The 27,262-nt window shown below is 37.3% G+C and overlaps 1 protein-coding gene across 3 annotated transcripts in view; it reads left to right on the top strand.

Annotated features, from left to right (window-relative positions):
• The window catches only part of armc2 (armadillo repeat containing 2), a 222,293-nt gene that overhangs the window by 152,196 nt on the left and 42,835 nt on the right, over nt 1-27,262 (top strand). For all 3 annotated transcript variants that reach the window (XM_028797612.2, XM_051925611.1, XM_028797613.2), the window contains exons 13-14: nt 1,538-1,683; nt 3,796-3,895. In XM_028797612.2, coding sequence (XP_028653445.1) covers nt 1,538-1,683; nt 3,796-3,895 — 246 coding nt within the window. The remainder of the gene's footprint in view (nt 1-1,537; nt 1,684-3,795; nt 3,896-27,262) is intronic.

Here is a 27,262-nt window from a genome sequence, read left to right as displayed (position 1 = left end):
GGAATCCATCCATCCATCCATTTTCCAACCCGCTGAATCCGAACACAGGGTCACGGGGGTCTGCTGGAGCCAATCCCAGCCAACACAGGGCACAAGGCAGGAACCAATCCCGGGCAGGGTGCCAACCCACCGCAGGACACACACAAACACACCCACACACCAAGCACACACTAGGGCCAATTTAGAATCACCAATCCACCTAACCTGCATGTCTTTGGACTGTGGGAGGAAACCGGAGTGCCTGGAGGAAACCCATGCAGACACAGGGAGAACATGCAAACTCCACGCACGGAGGACCCGGGAAGCAAACCCAAGTCCCCAGGTCTCCCAACTGCAAGGCAGCAGCGCTACCCACTGCGCCACCGTGCCACCTGGGAAGGAATAGATCAAAGGTAATTAAATAATGATCTGAAATAGTTACTGTATATTAAATGACGAGAGAGCTGCATTCTGAATGTTAACACCATTTATGATAATAAAATCAAAGGCACGATTATGAGAGTGTGTATGCGTTTCACAGTATGGAGAAACCCAATTGTATTTGTCAAGGTTAGAAAAACATTTTGTTGGTGCCTTTAAGAGGATATGCAACTCTATGATTTTTTTGTTTTGTGCTTCTTTCATTAAGCTAAATGTGGAGAAAGTGGTACCATAGTTCATTGTCAAAAGATAAGTTTGAATTTCTGCAATTGGGCCCCACATTGTTTAAATGATTTTTTAGGATCCATGCAGTTACTCAGTGGGGAATCACAGCCACTATGGCACCCTGGTTGCATATATTTAAAAAGCTTCCATTTCTTAGCCCATCCTTGATAAACAAAAATATGCAGTGCATTTTTGGTATTTAAAGTTAGTATCAATTTGAATGCTTTAGCCAAAACAAAAGAATAATGATTAGTTTATGTCCATACAAAGAATGTTTTCTTATCTTAAATGAAAGAATATTTTCTGTAGAATGAACAACCTAAACCTATTGTATAATTGGAAAATTATATCTCTGAGATAATAAAACAGCACTTTTGTAAAAAAAAATATTTCTTAAAATGGTAGTGAATTCAAAACGAAAAAATGTGAAAATGTTTGAACTTAACAGTTTATAACCTACCACTTGGCTTTTCATTTATTAACACTGATTTTTTATTTGCTAAAGTTCAAATATTTGTATTAATGTATTGCATAAAAATGACTTTTAAAGCTGTAGAGTATATAGTCAAACATTCATTTAGGTTATTGGTATAATCAGCATACAAAGAAGAGTAATTCTTGGCAGAAGATGATATAATGGCCAATAAAGAGTTTTATTATGTTTTAAATCTCTTTTTAGTTCATCTTACTTTGGAAGATTACTTGGTTCACTGCAGACCAGCTGTATATGTTTTTTACTGATTATTACAATCAAAAAGCACTAGCATCAAGTATTTATCTTTAAATTTATTTTTAATATATTTTATGTATAAATATACTGAGATTTCTCAAACTAAATTATATTTAAAATGACTCTCCCTCCCCTCATTCCCCTATTTTTGTTTTACTGTAGATTACAACTACTCTTCGAAACCTGGCAGACCTACCCCAGTCTAGACCAAGGTTTCTTGGCAGTGGAGCTTTTCCTGCTCTTTGTACTGTATTGGACCAACATGTGAATGATAAAGACATCTGCACCAACATATCTAGATTATTTAGGTATGTTGCTTCACTACATATTCTTGCATTATTGGGACACTGAAAAAAGTTTTGATCATATGAATGGGAATTTTTTCTGGCAAATCATGTGTCAAATGAGTTTTGGTGCAGGCTACTTTAATATGATCAGAAGGTTCTATTTGTCTCCCTTTGCAGTTATAGTCACCAACTCATGAATATCATGACTGTTCCACATTTATCAAGGTGCCAGATAAGGCTGCCCACTTTCTCTCCTCCTCTTTTTTAATTTATCCCTTGAGTAGCAGGGTGGGGTAATTATTTTTAATAATGATTTTTGTTTAGTTTAGTGTTTAATTCACAAATATATGTTTTGCATATTTATTTAATATAAATTTGGTCACGAAAACACCAGGGGTTTCAGCTGTTGAGTTATTTTTAAAGGGAACAAGAATATACTGCAGCAATGAATACCTGATACCAGAAGGAGGCATAAGGGATGACATTTATAAGGGATAATAAATGGAAGCGTTACATAACTGATTCAGTTTTATTATGACACAGCAATACGAACTCAGACATACACACGAACCTCATCTTCCCTGTAAATATCACGTTGTTTGACAAGAAATGTTTGGGCAGATACCCCAGAGAGTTTAACATCTACAAATTATGTGACAGTATTTAACTGAGATGAGAAGATTATATTAAGAAGAAAGAAAAATTGTAGAAAGTTAATGAATTCTGAATATGTTATAGAATTATCAAAAATATATGATGTACAGAAAGTATATTTCAAAGAGAAATTAGATATTTGATTTTTGAAGGAGTGCGTGTTAGCCCACTGTCATTCTTAACTAATGGAAATGCTTAGAATTTGTATCATCAAAACACAAAATGTAGACTGAAGTTGGTAGAACAAAAAGGAAACTAGTAAAGTTAATGGGGTTCTTTTTACTAGCTTGATTAACTTTCTAATCTCTTAACATAATATAACATTCTCATGCTCACAGTCTACTTCAGGGTCATAAAGGTTGGAACCAGTTCTGACAATACTAGTCATAAGACAAGAATCAACCCTTTATGAGGTGCTAGTCCATCACAGGGCCTGCTAACTCTAATGCTTATGCTGAGTCAGTTTAGGGTCAACAGTTAACCAAACATGCAAGATTTTGGGGATGTGAGAGGGAAACTTGTACTACCTTCAGAGGAAAAAACGGTTTAGACAGGAGGAGAATGTGCAGACTCCGCATAACAGATAAACATTTGATATGGTTTACAGATATTTCCTATTCAAACAAATACAGTATGCTTGCTTATTGTCAGTATAACAAGGCTTTTGCTTTTTATTTCACTACACCATGTTCATTCACATGCTGCGTGCATCACATTTTTTGGGTGGCACAAAGTAAGCAAGCAAGATATAATTGGAAAAACTACAAAAAAAATTGTTGTATTTCATTGTTTAAAAAATCAATACAATTGTAAATAAATTTTAGTTATGAGATGCACTTTAGAAGCCCAGTTAATCAAGATGAGATAATGAGATATTAGTATAACAATAGATATCATGATAAACTGTTCACAATGCAGTAGTGTTTTATTTTTAACTAAAGATGGACCCAGGACTTAGTGTGTAGCAGTACAATAAGGCAAAAGCTGAGTACATAGCCAAAACATGTAACTAAGTTATGCAGATTCTTGAAAGCATTTTTCAAATGCTGGGATTTATCCAGTGAAGATTTGCAGCAGGTATGATTTTTTTGAAAAAATGCTCATCTTCACAGACTATAAGATCAATTGACAGTCATTTTAAAAACATAAACAGAAGATGGAGGAACCAAAGTCAGGGGAAAGAGTTCATGTTAGAAAGCTATAGTGGTTATGGAAGATTGAAATGTGAGAATATTTTATAAATAATCATAACCATGTTTGTTTTCAGGCTGCACACTCATATACAGCAGTGTCCTAATGTTGAATAGGAATCAGTAGCAATTTAATATAGCACAAAACAGGGGAGTTTTGTTGGATGAGGAGCAGAAACATATAGTGTATGAGAAACAGTTAGTACTATATTCTGCTTCTTTTAAAAAATTAATTTGTATGTGTTATGGTGCTATTTATGTTTTTTCTTTTTTTTTTCCTGGTATGTAGTAAGTTGTCTTGTTACAATGAGTGCTGTGCTGCCATATCTGAATGTTCTGATTGCTACCGCTTATTTTTGGCATTACTCAAAAAACACCAGAAAAAACAGGTAGGTTTTAAATGTTTCAGTTTAATATAAAGTAATAAAGCATTATTATAACATGTTTTAATTCCTGATGTTAACATGGGGCTAGAGTTTCATGTACTATAATAGCAGCAAAAATTATATGATCATTTTCATGTTTTAGTTTATTGCAAAAATCAAGTAAACTTTGAATTATGTGATAATGAAAAAAATGCATTTTTGTGTAATGTAATGCAATACATTCATGTTCCAAGAATTTTAATGACATGTTAACAAGTATTAATATTAGAATAACAACATCATATGTATATTGTATATATACCATCTTCGTAGTAAAGTATTTCACTGCAGTCTGTACACATAACAATGCTGCTACTGCTATTACTGCTACTACTACTACTACTATGACTACGACTATAACTGTACTTTTTACCTCAGATTTTCTGAAAGTCAGTTTATTTCACCTTTACTTCAAAGCAGAGTTTCACTACAATAATAAAGACAAGGCTTTATTTCCTGTTTCAGGTTTTATGGAGCAAATCATAATTTTACAGACATTTTCTTTTTTAATTGTGATCTTTGGATTTTATATCAATAGAATATACAACATATATAACTTAACAAACCTGCGTATCAATGACCCACATGGAAATTTCAGATTTCTGCTGTAATTCCTTTTACACAGAAAGAGATTTGCATTAAACAGGATTAAATCTGAAGATAATAGGGTTCCTCTGTAGAAGCTCTTTACATTGATTTGTAAAAATGGATGATCTCTTATATGAAAATTAGAGTAGAAAACATAATACAAACTTTAAAGAGGAGGAATACAGTTCAATATAAGGTCATAGTTATGAGCAGAACTCAGGTATTGTACATGTAGTAGACAGCCAAAATGCAAACTGTGCTCATTATGAACCTCTGTTTGTAAACATGAAACAAAGAAACAAGAATTGAACTTAAAATATGTGATTTTTAAAAATTCCACAAACTACCTCTGGTGAACAGATTGTTTACATTGAAAACTTTGTGTCTCCCCATGGTCAGGATTTATAATTTTGCTTAATGATTTATATTCTTAGTTTGCAGTTTACTGCATGGGGTAGAGGATTCTGAAAGCTTAGTAATTCAGATAATGGTTTCAAATTAACTGGTGGGTGGTCATTAGATTGTGCACCTCGTGTCATCTCATCCCAGAATTTCTTGATTAGTTTGATATCTGGTGACTAGGTCCAGGGGCCTCATGTATAAATGGTGCGTATGCACAAAACTGCATGAACTCATTTCCATGCTTACTTCGAGATGTATAAAAACTAAACTTAGGAAAAAAACCATGCACATTTTCACGGTAGCCCCCTGACTTGCATATGCATGTTTCTACTCGGCATTGCAAACTGGCGGCATCCAGGATCACAGCAGTGCTACTGTTTCTGTGATCTGCTTTTCTTTATTAGATTCAAACTGACATTGTGATCAGCAACACAGGAGCGCCACAAGGGACTATACTTTTTCCGGTCCTCTTCAGCCTATATACATCGGACTTCCAATACAACTCGGAGTCCTGCCGTGTGCAAAAGTTCGCTGATGACACTGCTATCGTGGGCTGCATCAGGAATGGGCTGGAGGAGGAGTATAGGGACCTAATCAATGACTTTGTTAAATGGTGCGACTCAAACCACCTACAACTGAACACCAGCAAAACCAAGGAGCTGGTGGTGGATTTTAGGAGGCCCAGACTCCTCATGGACCCCATGATCATCAGAGGTGACTGTGTGCAGATGGTGCAGACCTATAAATATCTGGGAGTGCAGCTGGATGATAAATTAGACTGGACTGCCAATACTGATGCTCTGTGCAAGAAAGGACAGAGCCGACTATACTTCCTTAGAAGGCTGGCGTCCTTCAACATCTGCAATAAGATGCTGCAGATGTTCTATCAGACAGTTGTGGCGAGCACCCTCTTCTACGCGGTGGTGTGCTGGGGAGGCAGCATTAAGAAGAAAGACGCCTCACGCCTGGACAAACTGGTGAGGAAGGCAGGCTCTATTGTTGGCATGGAGCTGGACAGTTTAACATCTGTGGCAGAGCGAAGGGCGCTCAACAGGCTCCTATCAATTATGGAGAATCCACTGCATCCACTAAATAGTATCATCTCCAGACAGAAGAGCAGCTTCAGCAACAGACTGCTGTCACTGTCCTGCTCCACTGACAGATTGAGGAGATCGTTCCTCCCCCAAACTATGCGACTCTTCAATTCCACCCGGGGGGGTAAACGTTAACATTTAACATTATACAAAGTTATTGTCTGTTTTTCACCTGCTTTATTATCAATCTTTAATTTAATATTATTTATTGTATCAATATGCTGCTGCTGGAGAATGTGAATTTCCCATTGGGATTAATAAAGTATCTATCTATCTATCTATCTATCTATCTATCTATCTATCTATCTATCTATCTATCTATCTATCTATCTATCTATCTATCTATCTATCTATCTATCTATCTATCTATCTATCTATCTATCTATCTATCTATCTAAATCTATAAAGTGGGATTTATCCACTACACCGAAATTAATTGCATATCGTTTACAAATTTAATTCACTTGATTGAAATCATTCTGTAACAATATAATGGTGTAAGAAATAGCCAAACTATTTAGCAATGTTAGAAGACATCACAAATGGAAGAATTAGAAGAGAGCGCATATTTATAAATGATGACTGGCTTCTAAGTCAATTTTAATTTCCACGAGTTATCCTATTGGAGCTGTGTGCTGAACTGGCCCCGGCTTTACAAAGGCAGACTTTAAGGAATTGTACTCTAACTGCTCCTTTGCAAGTTCTGACCACTCTCGGGTTTTTAGCCACAGGAGCTTTTCTCTATAAACTTGCTGAATAATTGGGTGTTTCTCAGTCATCACTGAATCACGTCATGACAGCTGTATAGGATGGTATTATCCACTTGTCATTCAGATATATAAAATTTCCTTACACTGTGGTTGAACTGGTAAGCATCAAAGAGCAATTTGCAGCAACGTCCGGTTTTACAAATGTAATCGGAGCAGTCAACTGCAGGCACATTGCTATTACAATGGCACCGGAAAAGTCTCACCAGCCAGGGATGAATCTCCAAAAGAATGAGCTATCATTACATCATATATAGCTGGAGAACCTATAAAAATGGCAGCTCCGTACAGTCACAGGTGCTTCTTCCATCTAGTGCGGCAATAGGCAAGCAGTCCTTTTAAGGATAAAGAGCAGAGAATCGATTCATTGTGGCATTTAGAGAATGAATTTGCTTATGTAAATAAATATAGGTTTACTTTCTCAAACTGTTTAAAATTACATTTTACTGTATGTTTATAGTATTTGGGCTGTATGGTCAGTAGATATCTTTATTTTAATCCTCATGCATCGCTGCTGGAGGGCTTGTTTTATTTTGGATATGCTCTCCCTCTAGGTATGTCAGAGGACTGGGACTTTGTGAAGAGAGGTTTAGCCTCACTTGGGGAGGCAAAAAATGTAGGGGAGGAAAGAAAGAGAGCAACCTATTTCTTATCTTTCCTATTAATCCTTATAATTGTAAGACCCAAAGTAACAATAGGTTTCATGGCAATAACACCTGGAAAAATTGGAAATTAAAGTCAAAGCTGTCTTATGTAATAATGTTCTACTATCTTAAATTAAGACTACAGAATGTCAACAAAAGATCACCAAACAGTTAACTTTGTGAGCTGGAATGTTAAAGGTCTCAATCACGCATTAAAGAGAAAGAAAGTATTCTCCCACCTAACAGGTCTAAACGCTAAAGTAGTATTTTTACAGGAGATCCACTTAGTAAGCAAGGGTCAGGTCCGGCTGCACAAAGACTGGACTGGCCAAATATTCCATTCCAGCTTTAGAAAGAAAACTAGAGGTGTGGGAATTCTTATACATACAACAATCTAATTTGTAGTATCAGATGTAGTATCTGATCCTGAAGGGCAATAGTGATTGTATGGGTAATTTATTTTACTGTAAAGTAATTTTGATAAATATCTATGCCCCCAATATGGATGATAGTGACTTCATCCAAAACATATTTGCATCCATTCCCAATATGAACACTAATAGAATTATAATTGCTAGTGACATTAATTGTATTTTAAATCCAGACCTCAATAGGTCTCCTGCCACAGGAGTGATGACATCTGACACTGCAAAAACAATCACACAGTTTGTAGCTGATCATAACTTATCAGACCCCTGGAGATTCCTAAACCTAAATTCAAGAGCATATTCCTTCTACTCACCTGTGCATCACTATTACTCACGAATTGATTATTTTTTTCATAGATAACAATTTCTTGCCCACAATTAAATCTCTATTCTCTATGTCTCTAATGCTATTGTTATCTCCAACCACGCCCGGTTGATCATGGAGCTTAAATCACTTTGCCCCATATATTCATCTCGCAGATAGTGCCTTATCCCACTGTTATTAGCAGATGAGTACTGTATGGAGTTTATATCCAAGCAAATTGATTTTTTTTAGAGACAAATACATCCTCAGAGATCTCTGCAGGAATCCTCTGGGAAACTCTGAAGGCTTTCTTAAGAGGACAGATTATTTCTTATCTGTCCCACAAAAATAATCCAGAAACCAAGAAGGTATTGGAGCTAATCAGTGAAATTACCAGAATAGATCATGAATATGCCAGTTGTCAGAATGAGGCACTTCATAGGAAAAGACAGGCTTTGCATTCAGAACTCAACCTCTTGACAACAAAAGAAACAGAACAACTCATTTTTAAATCACGACATCATTACTATGAACACGGAGAGAAAGCTAACAAAAGCTAACAAGATCTTAGCTTAACAAATCCACAAGCAGGAAGTTCACAATGCAATCCCAGCAATCACCAACACAAACAGAGACAAAATCATTGTCCATAAAAATATAATGCACAAATTTAGAGACTACTATAAGGGCTTATATTCTACTCAGGTTATGTCTTGTCTTCTTTAATCTAATGCATTTCTGGATGCATTACAGATACCACAAATAGATACTCTCAGTGCAAAGGAATTGGATAAACCTCTGGCACTATCAGAATTACTAGATGCAATAAATTCACTTCAGAGTGGGAAAGCAGCAGGCCCGGATGGCTACACTGCTAAATTTTATAAAAAAATTCTCAATTAAGCTATTTTTTATTAGCAACATTTACAGAAGCTAAAGACAATAAAATTCTACCTCAAACTTTTCGCCAAGTATTATTTACCATGTTTCCTAAGCAAAATAAGGACTTATTACAATGTACATCATACAGACCAGTTTCACTTCTGAATAATGATGTTAAGATATTCTCCAAAGTCCTAGCTAGAAGCATTTGATATGGTTGAATGGAACTCTTTTCACCACACTGGAAAAATTTGGGTTTGGTCCAAACATATGTGCATGGATTAAACTGCTGTATACCAGTCCAGAAGTTTGCATTAACAATATTATTTTAGACTACTTCAAACTAGAATGTGGTACTAGACAAGGATACCCATTGTCACCACTGCTTTTTGCAATCGCCATAGAGCCACTGGCAGTTCACTGTCAAAATTCCTATGAGATAAAGGGGCTTATCAGAGAAGGGCTTGAACAGAAAATTTCACTGTATGCAGATGATATGGTACTAAATATATCAGAACACACAAAATGCTGTGCCTGCAGTCCTAACCGCACTAACAGAATTTCAAAAGATTTCCAGTCTCAGAATTAATTTGAATAAAAGTGTGCTCTTTCCAGTGAACTCTCCAGCACACAGTATTAGATTGGACACCTTCCCTTTTATCATCACAGATCAGTTTAAATACCTAGGGGTAAACATCACAAGTAAACATAAAGCTCTTTATCAACAAAATTGTGCTGTCTGCTTGGAAAAAACTTACGCAAGACTTGCATAGATAGTCCACCCTTCATCTCACTTTAGCTGGAAGTATTAACATTGCCAAGATGAATACCCTTCCTAAGCTTCTTTTTCTATTTCAAAGCATTCCAATATACATCAACAAATCATCTTTTAGGAAGTTAGATTCAATCATAACCTCATTTATTTGGAATTCAAAACATCCACACATCCAAAGGGTGACCCTACAGAGACCTAAGGCAGAAGGTGGCATGGCTCTACCTAACTTTCAGTTTTATTACTGGTTGGCAAATATACAAGCTATAAAAACCTGGACATTGACACAAATGGATGAACACACACAGGCCTGCAATAGAAATAAAATCCTGCAGCACCTCTCTATATTCCTTGCTTTTTACCCCAATAAATGCAAGTTATTGCCAATATACAGTCATATGAAAAGGTTTGGGAACCCCTTTCAGCCTGAATAATAATTTACTCTACTTTCAACAAAAAAGATAACAGTGGTATGTCTTTCATTTCCTAGGAATCATCTGAGTACTGGGGTGTTTTCCGAACAAAGATTTTTAGTGAAGCAGTATTTAGTTGTATGAAATTAAATCAAATGTGAAAAACTGGTAGTGCAAAAATGTGGGTACCCTTGTAAGTTTGCTGATTTGAATGCATGTAACTGCTCAATACTGATTACTTGCAACACCAAATTGGTTGGATTAGCTCGTTAAGCCTTGAACTTCATAGACAGGTGTGTCTAATCATGAGAAAAGGTATTTAAGGTGGTCAATTGCAAGTTGTGCTTCCCTTTGACTCCTCTGAACAGTGACAGCATGGGATCCTCAAAGCAACTCTCAAAAGATCTGAAAACAAAGATTGTTCAGTATTATGGTTATGGGGAAGGCTACAAAAAGCTATCTCAGAGGTTTAAACTGTCAGTTTCAACTGTAAGGAATGTAATCAGGAAATGGAAGGCCACAGGCACAGTTTCTGTTAAACCCAGGTCTGGCAGGCCAAGAAAAATATAGGAGGATTGTTAGAATGGTTACAGACAACCCACAGATCACCTCCAAAGACCTGCAAGAACATCTTGTTGCAGATGATGTATCTGTACATCATTCTACAATTCAGCGCAATTTGCACAAAGAACATGTATATGGCAGAGTGATGAGAAAGAAGCCCTTTCTGCACTCACGCCACAAACAGAGTCGCTTGTTGTATGCAAATGCTCATTTAGAAAAGCCAGATTCATTTTGGAACAAAGTGCTTTGGACTGAGGACACAAAAATTGAGTTATTTGGTCATAACAAAAAGTGCTTTGCATGGCAGAAGAAGAACACCGCATTCCAAGAAAAACACCTGCTACCTACTGTTAAATTTGGTGGAGGTTCCATCACGCTGTGGGCCTGTGTGGCTAGTTCAGGGACTGGGGACCTTGATAAAGTTGAGGGTCGGATGAATTCAACCCAGTAACAACAAATTCTTCAGGATAATGTTCAAGCATCAGTCACAAAGTTGAAGTTACGCGGGTGTTGAATATTCCAACAAGGCAATGACCCAAAACACAGTTCGAAATCTACAAAGGCGTTCATGCAGAGGGAGAAGTACAATGTTCTGGAATGGCCGTCACAGTCCCCTTACTTGAATATCATCGAAAATCTAGGGGATGATTTGAAGCAGGCTGTCCATGCTCGCCAGCCATCAAATTGAACTGAACTGGAGAGATTTTGTATGGAAGAATGGTCAAAAATACCTCCATCCAGAATCCAGACACTCATCAAAGGCTATAGGAGGTGTCTAAAAGCTGTTACATTTGCAAAAAGTGGTTCAACTAAGTATTGATGTAATATCTCTGTTGGGGTGCCCAAATTTATGCACCTGTCTAATTTTGTTATGATGCATATTGCATATTTTCTGTTAATCCAATAAACTTAATGTCACTGCTGAAATACTACTGTTTCCATAAGGCATGTCCTACATTAAAAGGAAATTGCTACTTTGAAAGCACAGCCAATGATAAACAAAAATCCAAAGAATTAAGAGGGGTTCCCAAACTTTTTCATATGAATGTACTAATAACCCAATTGTACTTCATTCACTCAGAATATGGAACCAATGCAGGAAGTACTTTAAGACAGAGAAACTTTAATCTGTGGCACCTTTGCACGATAACCACCTTTTTCCTCCTGTACGCAGCTTTTAATGTTTGGAAAATAATTGGTATTAAATCACTTAGAGATCTGTACATAGACAACGTCTTTGCATGCTATGAACAATTACACTCCAAATATAACCTTCCAGAAACACATTTCTTTCACTACCTCCAAACTTTGTTAAACAAAATCTGCCCGACTTTCCTCACCTACCACCTACTTCTACTCCAGAAAAAATATTGATCAGTCTTGAGGACTCAGACTGCATTTCTCTAACATATAAAAACCTTCTAAAGTCCCTCCCTTTCAAAGATCCCAGAGTACATCGGGAATAGGATCTCTCTCTCAACATTTTGGAAAAAGGAATGGACAGCAATGCACAGAATTCACTCCAGCTCTTACAGTACATCCAGAAAGTATTCACAGCGCATCACTTTTTCCACATTTTGTTATGTTACAGCCTTATTTCAAAATGGATTAAATTTATTTTTTTCCTCAGTATTCTACACACAACACCCCATAATGACAACGTGAAAAATGTTTACTTGAGATTTTTGCAAATTTATTAAAATAAAAAAATTGAGAAAGCACATGTACATAAGTGTTCACAGCCTTTGCCATGAAGCTCGAAATTGAGCTCAGGTGCATCCTGTTTCCCCTGATCATCCTTGAGATGTTTCTGCAGTTTAATTGGAGTCCACCTGTGGTAAATTCAGTTGGTTGGACATGATTTGGAAAGGCACACACCTGTCTATATAAGGTCCCACAGTTGACAGTTCATGTCAGAGCACAAACCAAGCATGAAGTCAAAGGAATTGTCTGTAGACCTCCGAGACAGGATTGTCTCGAGGCACAAATCTGGGGAAGGTTACAGAAAAATTTCTGCTGCTTTGATGGTCCCAATGAGCACAGTGGCCTCCATCATCCGTAAGTGGAAGAAGTTCGAAACCACCAGGACTCTTCCTAGAGCTGGCCGGCCATCTAAACTGAACAATCGGGGGAGAAGGGTCTTAGTCAGGGAGGTGACCAAGAACCCGATGGTCACTCTGTCAGAGCTCCAGAGGTCCTCTGTGGAGAGAGGAGAACCTTCCAGAAGGACAATCATCTCTGTAGCAATCCACCTATCAGGCCTGTATGGTAGAGTGGCCAGACGGAAGCCACTCCTTAGTAAAAGGCACATGGCAGCCCGCCTGGAGTTTGCCAAAAGGCACCTGAAGAACTCTCAGACCATGAGAAAGAAAATTCTCTGGTCTGATGAGACAAAGAGTGAACTCTTTGGTGTGAATGCCAGGCGTCATGTTTGGAGGAAACCTGGCACCATCCCTACAGTGAAGCATGGTGGTGGCAGCATCATGCTGTGGGGATGTTTTCAGCGGCAGGAACTGGGAGACTAGTCAGGATAAAGGGAAAGATGACTGCAGCAATGTACAGAGACATCCTGGATGAAAACCTGCTCTAGAGCGCTCTTGACCTCAGACTGGGGTGACGGTTCATCTTTCAGCAGGACAACGACCCTAAGCACACAGCCAAGGTATCAAAGGAGTGGCTTCAGGACAACTGTGTGAATGTCCTTGAGTGGCCCAGCCAGAGCCCAGACTTGAATCCGATTGAACATCTCTGGAGAGATCTTAAAATGGCTGTGCACCGACGCTTCCCATCCAACCTGATGGAGCTTGAGAGGTGCTGCAAAGAGGAATGGGTGAAACTGGCCAAGGATAGGTGTGCCAAGCTTGTGGCATCATATTCAAAAAGACTTGAGGCTGTAATTGCTGCCAAAGGTGCATCGGCAAAGTATTGAGCAAAGGCTGTGAATACTTATGTACATGTTATTTCTCAGCTTTTTTAACTTTAATAAATTTGCAAAAACCTCAAGTAAACTTTTTCACATTGTCATTATGGGGTGTTGTGTGCAGAATTCTGAGAAAAAAAATGAATTTAATCCATTCTGGAATAAGGCTGTAACATAACAAATTTTGGAAAAAGTGATGCGCTGTGAATACTTTCCGGATGCACTGTATGTGCAAAGCATATAATTATTCAACTTAAAATAATGTATCGAGCACATCTATCTTGTTTAAAATTGTCCAAAATGTTTCCAGGGCAAGATCCAACCTGCAAAGTTTGCAATCAAGTTCCAGCCTCATTGGGTCATATGTTTTGGGCATGCACCAAATTAACATCATTTTGTACCAAAATCTTTAAATGCCTTTCAGACATCTTCGCTTCCCGGTTCCTCCCTGTGTGGATAGCGCTTTGAGTACTAAGAAAAGCGCTATATAAATGTAATGAATTATTATTATTATTATTATCTTGGGTGTCACAATCTCTCCTAATCCACTAACAGCTGTATTTGGTGTACCTCCAGATGGGCTTAAAGTGGAGAACGACAAACAAACTGTAATTGCCTTTACTTATCTTGCTCAACTGGAAGAATCCTAACTCACCTCTTTTCAGTCATTGGGTAACTGTTGTTATACAATACTTGAAATCGGAAGAAATTAAATACTCACTTAGAGGATCTGTGCAAAACTTTTTAAAAATCTGGCAGGATCTAATTAATAATATTTTAGAATAAGCAATTAAATTGAGGAAGTTGATTCTCTTCCCCTTTTTATTCTATTTATTTCTAATGGGTGGGGGTTGACTTGATTTGAACCTAGTTTTGTAAAATTTGCCTTGCTTATGTGGAATGTTGTTTGATTTTAATAAATTCAATAAAATGTTATAAAAAGAAAGAAAGAAAGAACGCATTTCCACTATATTGATGTGCTGCTGTATAGTGCACAGAACATATGTCACATTGTGCAAGCATGTAGCGTGCTGCATATATAATGTAGCATACAATCGTGGTTTGCCCGAAACTGAAGAGACGATGTGTGATGAACCTGGCCTTGACCTATCAAATGATCAGTCAAGTCGGACAGCGTTACAGCTTCACTTGAATGTAATTAGCACAATGTAAAAACAGGTAATCAGATGCAGCAGTTATTATTTAACCAATTCATTTAATTTGTGGTCAATATCACATAGTACAGCCCTTACTGTATATTCCTTAGTTCTTTCGCCACATCTCTTAACAGCATCCAGTATTGCATTTTGTGACTCAGAACAGTGTCATTCTGCTAACAGCCAGATGGTCGCCCAGAGGTTTCTGAGGCAGAGGTGTGTGTGCAGCTAGCACCCAAAGATGTACTCTGCAAAGCAGCACAATCACCGCCTGACCATCGCCCGAAAATGTAATATTGTCTAAAACAGAATAAACAAATGGCGGGATGTGACTATTATACAAGACAGTGGTTGGAGAATTTTTTTTCTTATAAATTTATTGAAAGTAATCCAAGCTGACCTACTGATAAAACAAGATACTGTATAACAACCTTGCAAAGATATTTGTGCAGGAACTAGTGTTGCCGATAAGTTTTTAGATGTTCCATACGTTACTGTGATTTACTGCTTTAACAAGCAAAGCTCAAATATTTTCATGTTTGCTGGTGTTCCAGGTATAAATAGTACCAAAACTCAAAACATCAAAAATACAGGAATTGTCACTGAGATGGAAAGCAATGTGATGAAAGTTAATCAGCTATAAAGAAAAGTAAACAAAAACAGGTACACATATAATAGAGACAGTCAGCTAGAAAAAATAAAAAACTAACATGAAAATGACAAAATGCACAATAACTGACATTAAATTGCTTGTACCAACTGTGGCAACTGGCTCGGACACAGACAAGCAGACACGTTCATGTCACCCAACACATGTTTATTTACACTATTATGTACAATCTTATCGTGCTCACAGACCCCAAAGTCCTCAAAGTCCTGGCCTCTCAACAATGCCTTCTCTCTCTTCAGGCCGCCTCCTTGCCGTCCTCCCTACATCATCTTCCTTCCTCCCGATTCTTGTCAATGACTGGAGGGAGGCGGCCCCTTTTATACACACCCGGATGTGCTCCAGGTGCTCCCCGGCAATCTTCCACCGGCACTCCCCAGTGTGGCAGAAGTGTTGGCTGTGTACCCGGAAGCACTCCGGGTGTCCCCAAGGCATCAGGGCACCCCCTGGCGGTGAGCACGGGCCCCTACAGGGTAGAGCTTCCAAGCTCTGTACCCGTGGCCCCCAATACAACCAGGGCGGACGCCCCCTCGCGTTCTGGAGGAGGAATGAGCCCTCCTCCTGTCCTCCTGGGCGTCCCGGCCGGGCATGATCCCCGTCCGGGTGCCACACAACATATGTTCAGACAAGTAATGTTTTAATTCAAAGGCTGGTTCATATCTAATACTCATTTTTCACTCTCTTAATGGCGTTATCTTGTTGAAAAGTTTAAAGTTTCAACTTTACTTCCATTGAAAGGGTGTTGGTCAAAATTAGGAATTCAGCACATGCACAAAATCAGAAATATAACAAGTATAGTATACCAGTTGAAGCCTTACCTAATATGTTTTTGAAAAGAATTATATAATAAGTACAATGTCACCATAATAATACTCCATACTGTATGTACACTATAACACTTTAGTAATTTTAAAACCTGCATCAAATTCAAAACCATTCTTTGCTAATTAAAAAATATATTTCAATTTAACTAGCATCAATAATGTCTCACCATAGAGATAATACATTATTTCTCATGTGCATTGCCTTGCCTTATTCTGCAATCAGATTTATAAATGAACAGTTTTTTAAGCACTGGGAAGAATTTGAGGATTTAACCAAAATGAAACCGTTTTCTTTGATCAGTGGTCATGATCCAAGAACAAAAATCTTTGTAAGCAGCTTTAAGAAATCTGCAGTCAGCATTTTTTAAGAGAAGAACTGATAAAGTAGCTGCAAACAGGAGGTCATTCTGAGTTCACAGTTTCATACTTATCAGTTATGTTTCTGTTATATGTGTATTTTGGGTTGCACATACTAGAGAAATAGCTTACTGACCAACACAATATGCTTTATTTTAAGTGTTAAAAATTTTACCAGTTGGTTAAAAAAATTTTGATGAGAATTTAGACTTAATGTATATACCAGCAACTATTTAGAATATCTGTTAATTTGGAGAGTTTATTTAGCTCTGTTAATATGCATTTATGCATTTTATATATAGGGAGTTTTCATTATTTACAGATGTGGTAAATGATGCTTATTAGTTCCAGTCAGGTAGATCATGTTAACTTGGTCTTATGTATAATTAAATACTGCATAAATGGTGTTCATGGAAGAAGACTTACTTGGTTTATTATATATCAAGCATAGTACAGACCATGTTTTTTCTAATAGCAAAAATGGTTAATCCACTGAGCAGATGTGATAGTAATTTTATAAAGTTGGAATTAGTGTTTGAAAACACATCAGTACAGTACACACAAAAAGGTACAAAAGGTATCATTTGTGAAAAGAAGCCTTTGTTTATCAAAGGGACATCTGGAAAATGGAAAACTGAAAGGCAGGAACTCTCAAGCTGTATATTATAGATGTGTCCTTTTAGAGACCAAGCCATGTTTGAAATAAATATAATAACATTCATCTATTTATTTACTAAGCCACTTTATCATGAGCAGGATTTGGAGGTAGCCAGAGCCTATCCCAGCAAAAGTAGGGTGCAAGGCATAAGCAATCTTTGAACAGGACGCCAGTCTATTGCAGGGCAACGTCCAATGACATGCAAACACACACCACACACACACAATAAGACCTATTTAGCATTACCAGTCCACCTAATCTGCATGACCCTCTGGAGGAACCCCATACAGACACGGGGAGAACATGCAAATTCCATGCAGAGAGGACCCAAGATATGAACCCTGGTCTGCTTATTGTGAGGCTGCAGCTCAACCACCATACCACCTTTCAATAAAACGCAAAATTAAAATGCAATAGAAATGCCCAATGTAAAAAATACTGACAGTGTTGAAAAAAATTAAATAGCAAACAACAAGAATAATATAAAAAAAGATTAAGTCAAATTACCTACATAAAATCATCTAGAAGACCGAAGAGCTAAAAAGGGCTACAGTGCAGCTTTAGCATTTTTTTTTTTGTTCGTTATCAGTTTGTGCTTCTTTAAATGCATTTTCCTCACTTTTTGGCCTGTGCAGGCCTTTTCCTGGATTTTGAGTTTGATTGTTGAGGCCTTTTCAGTGGGTTTAGACCTGTGGAGAGGGCAAGTCAGGTTTTATTGTTTTCTGAGGTCTGTACCCCTTTTTTGATATCACAACATCTAAAATTTTCACAAACAAATACACATTTAAGCCTGTGTCATATTAGATGAATTTTCCAGTGATTTTCATTGTTGCCTTCATTTACATAATCTTAGCCAGTCTGGGGCAGTCATTGTCACACTCCAATGCAGCCGATCGTATAATGCGATATGCCTAATGAATGAGACCAAATAATTTCACAGGTGTGAATTTCTTTTTGGGCTATATATGCAGGACAGCTGATAACCAATGCTTAGAATGTAATGGCGAGAAATGAACCTCACAAACAGAAGAGAGGCTTATCTGTGTGTTCCCTTGTATTTTATACTGTATACTATAACAGAAAGAACAAAAAGAGTTAAGGGCAGGGATTGCTGCTGAACTTGCTGCAGCTGTTAACACTTCGTAAGATGCTGCTCCATCACACAACACTTTATTGCCAGTCAGAAAAAGGGGCACGTGTAATAGTGCTGGAAGATTGGCGCTCGATCGGTAAAAAAAAAAAAAAAAATGTCCAAATAATTAGGTTTAATATATATTTTTCTTGTGTTGCCTAAGACTATCAAGTTATGTTACACTTTAATTGTATTAAGGACTACATGTGACATATTTTGTCCAGTTCAGGTCACCATATCACAAGAAAGCACTTAGAATCTATGCAAAGAAGATGGTCAAAGAACATACATGGACTTAAGCACACATTGAACAAAGAAGTATACATAGTGACTTATTTGAGGACTTCAACATTCTGAAAGGCATTTTAATTCTTGCAGTTAAATAAGTAAATGGATACTTTTGAGCAATGAAAAATTTAAGGCAGAGATGTATTCAAGACATTAACAGGAAACAGATCTTTTTGGATGGTTTATGAGAATCCTCAATAGGCTGTATATGTGTTTAGTCTTAAAAAAAGAAAAATGCCTTAAACCATTTTGCCATCTGCAGTTAAAGAATAAAAATTATCTTTTTATACAGCCTCTGATCCTTATTTCTTTGGAAGAAACTTATAAGTAAAAAGTTATAATTTACACAGAAATGCTGAAAAACATTTCATAAATTAAACATTGTTAAATATGTTGTATTAAATATCACACAGAGTGGTTGCATTGATCATAATAAACAAAAGTTTTCCCAGTCAATCCTGTCATGTTTAATGTAATTGAGGAGTAGTATATTTTAAAGTAATTCTGCAGTTACTAATTATAGCCATCCCTAACTTGCAAGAAGTATGAATTCATACACTATTGTGTCACCAAAAAAAGGAAAAAAAAACACAACAAATGAGTACTGGTGCCTAGTCTATCTCATTGTGTTGATGCCCTTTAAGTCATTATATTCTGAAAAAACACAGCAATCTAGATTTAAGTATTAACAAGACTGAAAAACTATATTGGCTGTTCCCTGCCCAAAGATTTTCTTAACTGGTATTGATTTTTGAATATTTTTACAGTGTGGTGTGTGAAAAAAATGTGTTTTTTAAGTGATCACATAGGACTTATATTTATAATAACCAAAAGCAAAATGAAACAATAGTGTACTGTAGTATCAAATTAGGGCACTCTACAAATATGGAACAATATTTAATATTTCACCTTCATGAAGTTTTTTTTTTAAGTGAAAGTCACACAAAGCTAAAATTAAACTTTACATTTTCAGGGACTACTCAGCATCAGATTTAATTCTAACGTACCACACAAATCCACATCATCATTCTCTGTTGTACCAGTAATATTCTCTTTGCTGGTAAACAACAAAAAATGGCCTACAAAGGTGAAAACTGTAAACAACCTTCTCATGTTGACATATAAATCAATGCATTAGTCTCTTCAAATGCTGAAACTGCATAAACTCAAATTTATCAAAGAATTTAGCATTTTTTTAGAGTTTGGTACCTGCCTATGCGGTTCTTCTAAATAATTTAGTTGCTACTGTCTAGTATGATTTACACACTTTTCCCCATTGTAGGTAAAGACTATGTGAACATTTCTGTTCTACAATGGCAGTTTTCCAAGGTGGCCTTTACAGTACCACAGAAATCCATGGTTATACTTGAGAAATAAGAAAAAATTACTAGTTTCATTTTAATTTTCAAATGTAATATTGAAAAACAGAAAAATAATTTATTTCTTTTTCAGTCTGGACAGAAAAACAGATTAGGGACAAACATTTTTACTTTATTCTTTTAATTTGTAAAATTGAGAATAATTTGTATTTAACACATTATTCAGCTTTTCTGTCGCAACACGCACAAGCTTCTAATTTTTCATCTGCCTGGAGTCTGTCTAGGTGCTAGATGTTGTGCATAATTATTTTTTTAAAGACCACACAAAATTTATGACTAAGTAATTTGCATAGCCATGGACAATAGACTGTACTTTTATTTAGTTAGACAAAATGTTTTTGAACCCACCTGATAGTTTTTGTTTGTAAGTGCTAATAATATGCAAATCCTGAGAACAAAATGCACTCACAGGCCACTTTATTAGGTACAATTTGCTAGTACCAGGTTGGACCCCCTTTTGCCTTCACAACTGCCGTAATTCTTCATGGCATAGATTCAACAAGGTGCTGAAAACGTCCCTCAGTGATTTTGGTCCATATTAACATAATGGTATCACACAATTGCTGCAGATTTGTTGGCTGCACATCTATAATGCAAATCTCCCATTCCACTACATCCAAAAGGGATGTATAAAAGGGTCATAAAGGGATGGACATGGTCAGCAACAATACTCGGGTATGCTGTGGCATTTAAATGGTGCTCACTTGATTCTAAGGGGACCAAAGTGTGCCACTAAAATATCCCCCATGCCATTAAACCACCACCACCAGCCTGAAGCATTGATACAAGGTAGGATGAATCTGTGCTTTCATGTTGTTGATGCTAAATTCTGTACCTACTATCTCAATGTTGCAGCAGAAATCGAGAGTCATTAGACCAGACAATGTTTTTCCAATCTTCTATTGTCCAATTTTGGCGAGTCTGTGCAAATTGTAGCCTCAGTTGCCTATTCTTAGTTGACAGAGTGGCATCCGGTGTGGTCTCATGCTGCTGTAGCCCATCTTCTTCAAGTTTCGACGTTTTGTGCATTCAGAGATGCTCCTCTCCATATCTCGGTTATAACGAGTGGTTATTTCAGTTTGAAATAGTCTGGCCATTCTCTTCTGACCTCTGGCCTCAACAAGGCATTTTCACCCAGAGAATTGCTGCTTACTGGATGTTTTCCCTTTTTCAGACAATTCTCTGTAAACTCTGGAGGTAGTTGCACATGAAAATTCCAGTAGATCAGCGGTTTGTGAAATACCCATACAAGCCTGTCTGGCACCAAAATTCAAAGTTACTTAAATCACCTTTCTTCTCCATTCTGATGCTTGGTTTGAACTTCAGCAGATTATCTTGACAATGCCTAACACCTAAATGCATTGAGTTGCTGCCATGTGATTGGTTGATTAGACATTTGTATTAACAGGCAGTTGAACAGGTGTACCTAATAAAGTGTCTGCTGAGTGTGTGTTTTCAACTAAATGAAATTGTGGTTGCAAAGAAAATGATAATAGTAATAATTCTAAACAGTAACTAGAATTAATCAGGAAATTCTCAAATGTGATTCTAGTAACAACAAAATATAACTGTAGTGGAAATGCACAAAGATAAGCACATTAAGCTTAGACCTCTACTAATAGAAATGCCTAAAAAAAACTTTAAAGAAGGCAGCTCGCCTCAATCAAAACCAATGGCCAAGATCAGGACAAGTCTGAGTCAATAAAAAAAAAAACACCTTGAGTCAAACACCAGACTCTAGTACTACAGCCCTAAGATTTTGTGGCTGTCTGAAAGCAGTGCAAACCTCAGTACAGCCAGCTGTTTACTGGGCAACATATGGCAAACAAACATTCTGCACCAATACTATGTGCTTTTTTGAGACAGAAACACCATACTGCTGGCCGCTTTTCCATGAAGTGGAAAAGCATATGTGAGACTTCCTTGATGGTTCTTTCAAATGTAGCACTATCAGGCGGTTTTCCTCAGCAGTGGATGAAGATCATGCTTCTGTTCAGCCCTGTTCTGATCAGTGTAATATCTTGTGCTTGATGCATTACTGATGCTGTTCTGCTTTACTTCAGATTATTGTGGCTATCTTTAAGGGAGTAAATAATACTGAACTTTTTGTACCACTTAACTGGCTTATGCCGCATAGCTTTGCCTGGGAGAGGCTTGTACCAGAACTACAAATACATAATTTTTAAAAAGGACATAGTGCTGAGATTGCGGGGGCCTTCACATCCCATCACTAAATTTTAAAGTTAAGGTTGCACACACACTTGTACACCCAAAGGTAAAGTAGAACACTGCAGTGCCAATACAGCTAGCCCCTCTAGCCAAACACTGGCTTGCAGCACTTGGAATTAATCATTTCATGCACTACACTTTCTAGGTAAGAAATTACTTTAAGAATATGATGGAAAATTTGAAATAAATAGCTTAAGAAGTCAAAGTTAAGGGCTATTATTAACATTTCAGTAATAAGTTAAATTACTTGGGAAAGCTAACTACTTATTTAGTAGAACATTTGGTGAGGCTGCATCCAACTGGCCCTAATGCAGGAAAGCCCCTGGTAGAGATACCATTGAGAATGGATATCTCCTGCTGCTCATCTGAGCTGCATATTATTTTAGTGTTACTGTGGAAATTAATATTGTATTGTGTAATTAAAGTTTTAATTTGACTTATTCATGTAACAACAATAGGTTTCAGTTATTGGCTACAAGCATTAGAATCAAGGCTGAAGTCCTGTTATTACAGCAGAGTGCAGAGTATGTTGGTGAAGCTGTTTATATTGCCTTTTAAATAATTATTAAAATCATTTTGGTTTACAATTGCAAAAACTTTTGTATTACCATCTTGTTATCCTGTAGTCCTTTTTTTAATCATTGCATTTTGTGTGTGTGTGTTTTAATTATTACTGCATATTTCAAATTTTCAAAAATGCTCTGAGCTTGTAAATAAAAGTGCACTATATACTATATAATGTATTAAATGTATCTGTGATAGTAAGACTATGAAAGTGTTAGGAGGCAGAAGTTCTAATTTAGATAAGCATGGAAGAGAATAGATATGGCAGTAATGTCTGTGTCTATAGATGCAGACTTGAAATTTTCATTATGGATGCTTTTTTCAGTAAATAAGGTAACAAGTAAAATTATCAATTTTTTTGTTTTTGAAAGTAATTTTATATGTGTTTTATCAGAAAGAACAAAATTCATTTGTACTGTAATAAATTAAGTTCTCCAAAACTTAAAACAGAAATTCAAGAAAATTCAGATTTGTATTTTAGCAAATACAGTGCTGGTAATATACAAACAATTGTGACTAAAAAGGTCAACTTGCTTTTTCATCTTTCATTTTCACCCACATATTGAGTGAACACAGGTGCATCCTTCACAAAGGATGATGGGGGTGGAATATCCTGTCATCCTCCTAGTTAAGGCTTATAAAACAACAGGCAACTTTCTTTAGCAATATAAATAATATATAAGGGTTTCTTAGGGCTCTGTAACTTTGGACTTACAGCTGCAGAATAAGGATTTTATTTTGCGTAACTGTTCTCTTTAGGTTTATTTTCTTTAAGGAGACTTATAACACCCTGATTTAAAAAATATAAGAGAGAATATGTTTCTTTAATGTATTTTACGTAAACCAACATTACTTTAGCCATAGCTGAGTTATTAAGACCTTCTAAAACATCTCACAAAACATATTTGTTAGAAGATTTATAAATTTAAGACTATTTATCTGAAAATGTTTCAAATTAAGTGAAATACATTTAATGGCCAACAAAAAATTAACTTCTATAAAACCCTTTTGGAGGATTTCATATTTTACTGTGTTCAATAAAAAGTCTCAATATATTGTATCAGGATTTTTGATATTAATCAACACCAAAAAACTTACTTGAAAGTAAAATCAAAATGTTGCAGATTCTTCTAAATTATTTATGATGAAAATACAGTAAGAAAAGGTATTCAAAGGTCAGTATTTGTGAGAAGCAACATAGAAAGAAACTGCAGCAATGTGTACTTCAGGATTAATGTGCACTAGCTTTGAACCTTAAGACAGTTATTTTTACACACTTGATCAAATTACTGAGGTTGTTCTCATATTTTCGATCGGGGATTGGTGAATGGCAGGTTTCAACTTCTGCGTATTATCAATTCAATTAAGGGGTAAGCCTGGATTAAGTCATGCAGGATTTCAAAAGTGACAGATTCTGGTGCTTTTTCTTTAATATACCATACTGTAATAGAGGGCCCTTTAAGTCAGAAATTATGAAAGGGATTGATTTAATTTCTACTCCTCTACTTTTTTCCATAATTGGAATGAAATATCTCTCTCTTCAACCTAATTGGATTTCATTCATATATTCATTCATTCATTCATTCATTCATTCATTCATTCATCTATCTTCCAATAACCACCCTAACCCACTTTCACCTCGGAGTACTGCACTCTCCACCCATCCTTCTGCTGATACCAGCATAGGAGAGAGTTTCCCCCCACCCACAATTACAGCAGCCCAGGCTGAGGAGAGCAGAGAGCTGAGGAGACTTCGTGCCAGCAAAGCAGTGGGTCCAGATGGAGTATCGCCACGACTGCTGAAGGTCTGTGTGTTGGAGCTGGGGAGTCCTCTACAGCGCATCTTCAACCTGAGCCTGTAACAGGGGAGAGTCCCGAAGCTTTGGAAAACATCTTGCATCACCCCAGTCCCAAAGGTATCACATCGTAGTGAGCTGAATGACTTCCGGCCTGTCGCTATGATGTCACATGTGATGAAGACCATGGAGCGGCTGCTGTTTCACCACCTGAGGCCACAGGTCCGCCACGCCCTCGACCCTCTGCAGTTCGCATACCAGGAGAAGGTGGGAGCGGAGGATGCCATGATCTATATGCTACACTGATCCCTCTCCCACTTGGACAGAGGCAGTAGTGCTGTCAGAATTATGTTTCTGGACTTCTCTAGCGCCTTCAACACCATCCAACCTCTGCTCCTTAGGGACAAGCTGACAGAGATGGGAGTAGATTCATACTTGGTGGCATGGATCGTGGACTATCTTACAGACAGACCTCAGTATGTGTGTCTCGGGAACTGCAGGTCTGACATTGTGGTCAGCAATACAGGAGAACCGCAGGGGACTGTACTTTCTCCGGTCCTGTTCAGCCTATATACATCGGATTTCCAATACAACTCGGAGTCCTGCCACGTGCAAAAGTTTGCTGCCGACACTGCTACCGTGGGCTGCATCAGGAGTGGGCAGGAGGAGGAGTATAGGAACTTAATCAAAGACTTTGTTAAATGGTGGGACTCAAACCACCTACACATGAACCCCAGCAAAACCAAGGAGCTAGTGGTGGATTTTAGGAGAACCAGGCCCCTCATGGACCCCGTGATCATCAGAGGTGACTGTGTGCAGAGGGTGCAGACCTATAAATAACTGAGAGTGCTGCTGGATGATAAATTGGACTGGACTGCCAATGCTGATGTTCTGTGCAAGAGAGGACAGAGCCAATTATACTTCCTTAGAAGGCTGGCGTCTTTCAACATCTGCAATAAGATGCTACAGATGTTCTATCGTCTGTTATACCTGCGTTTAATTTAATATTGTTTTTTTATCAGTATGCTGCTGCTGGAGTATGTGAATTTCCCCTTGGGATTAATAAAGTATCTATCTATCTATCTATCTATCTATCTATCTATCTATCTATCTATCTATCTATCTATCTATCTATCTATCTATCTATCTATCTATCTATCTATCTATCTATCTATCTATCTATCTATCTATCTATCTATCTATCTATCTATCTATCTATCTATCTATCTATCTATCTATCTATCTATCTATATCTGAGTCTGGGTTGTTGAGGCAACAGTCTTACCAGTGAGACCCATATCTCTCTTTCCCCAGCCACACTTACCTGGGGAGGGGTCACTCCTTCAAGGCATGGCTCCAGGTGCAGACATCCGGTAAACCCATACTGGGCGATACTCCTGTGATTCCACATCATTAGGAACTATGAATCATTCTTTGTCTGATCCCTTTAGCCTTGGGAGGCTATACAATGAGCTTCTTCTCCAGACAACATAGCTTCTAGGGTCTCAGGGGCACACAAACCTCTCCACCATGATAAGGTGGAGATTCCTGGAGAGGCCTAGGTGGATTTTTAATATTTAAATGTATCTACCATAAGAAGGATACATCTTACTTTAGTGAAATAAGACTGATAACATTTTTACTCTTTTAAGCATGTGATTATGACACTTGGCATTTTAATTCATAGAAAAGACATGAGTATATAGCAAAAGTATGGTTGTGTATATACATTGTATAAATGTATGTATGTATATTGTGATTGATATCTTGGATGGACTGATGATCCTACTGGGATAGATAGTGGCTCCTGTTCAGTTTCCTGGTCGACATGATAAACAGACGGGGGATGTCTGCCTCCCAGAGCCATATGTTCCCCCAATCCACTGGGTGGAAGCATCCCTCTGATGTAGCTCCCTCTTGGACACCCAGCTCCAGCTGCCCTGTGACCCTGTAAGTTAGAAAAATGTATGGATTATTATTACTATTATAGTGCCTGTGACAGAAGGAAATATATGAATAGATTAATGGATAGTACATACTGAGGACAACAATCATGATGAAGATGATGTTGTTGTTATTATTAGAACATTAGAGCGTTATTATTATCCAGGTGTTGTTCCTTCCTTGCACCCTATGAGTTGTGGGAAAGGTTCCAGCAACCCCACAACTCTGCTCTGGATAAATGGGTTAGGAAGATGGATGGATAGATTATTATTATTATTATCGTGGAAATAAATATGCAACTATACTAATGGATGCCAGATATTGAGGACAGAAATTAAAATATTAAAATTATTATTCCAATTGAATGACTAAGTGCTGCAGTGGTACCACTGCTGTCTCACAGTGAAGGAGACTCTGGTTCGTATTCCAGGTGTTACCTTTGTGGAGCTTGCATATTCTCCCTGTGTGCTCCTAAACACAGGTTGAGTGGATTGGCATTCTTAAAGTGGTCCTAGTGTGTGTGTGTTTGTTTGTGTGTGTGTGTGTGTGTGTGTGTGT

The sequence above is a fragment of the Erpetoichthys calabaricus genome, chromosome 3, assembly GCF_900747795.2.
Source record: "Erpetoichthys calabaricus chromosome 3, fErpCal1.3, whole genome shotgun sequence".
Lineage (NCBI taxonomy): Eukaryota > Metazoa > Chordata > Cladistia > Polypteriformes > Polypteridae > Erpetoichthys > Erpetoichthys calabaricus.
The sequence above is the reverse complement of the archived record's forward strand: the minus strand, read 5'-3'. Positions and strand labels throughout refer to the sequence as shown.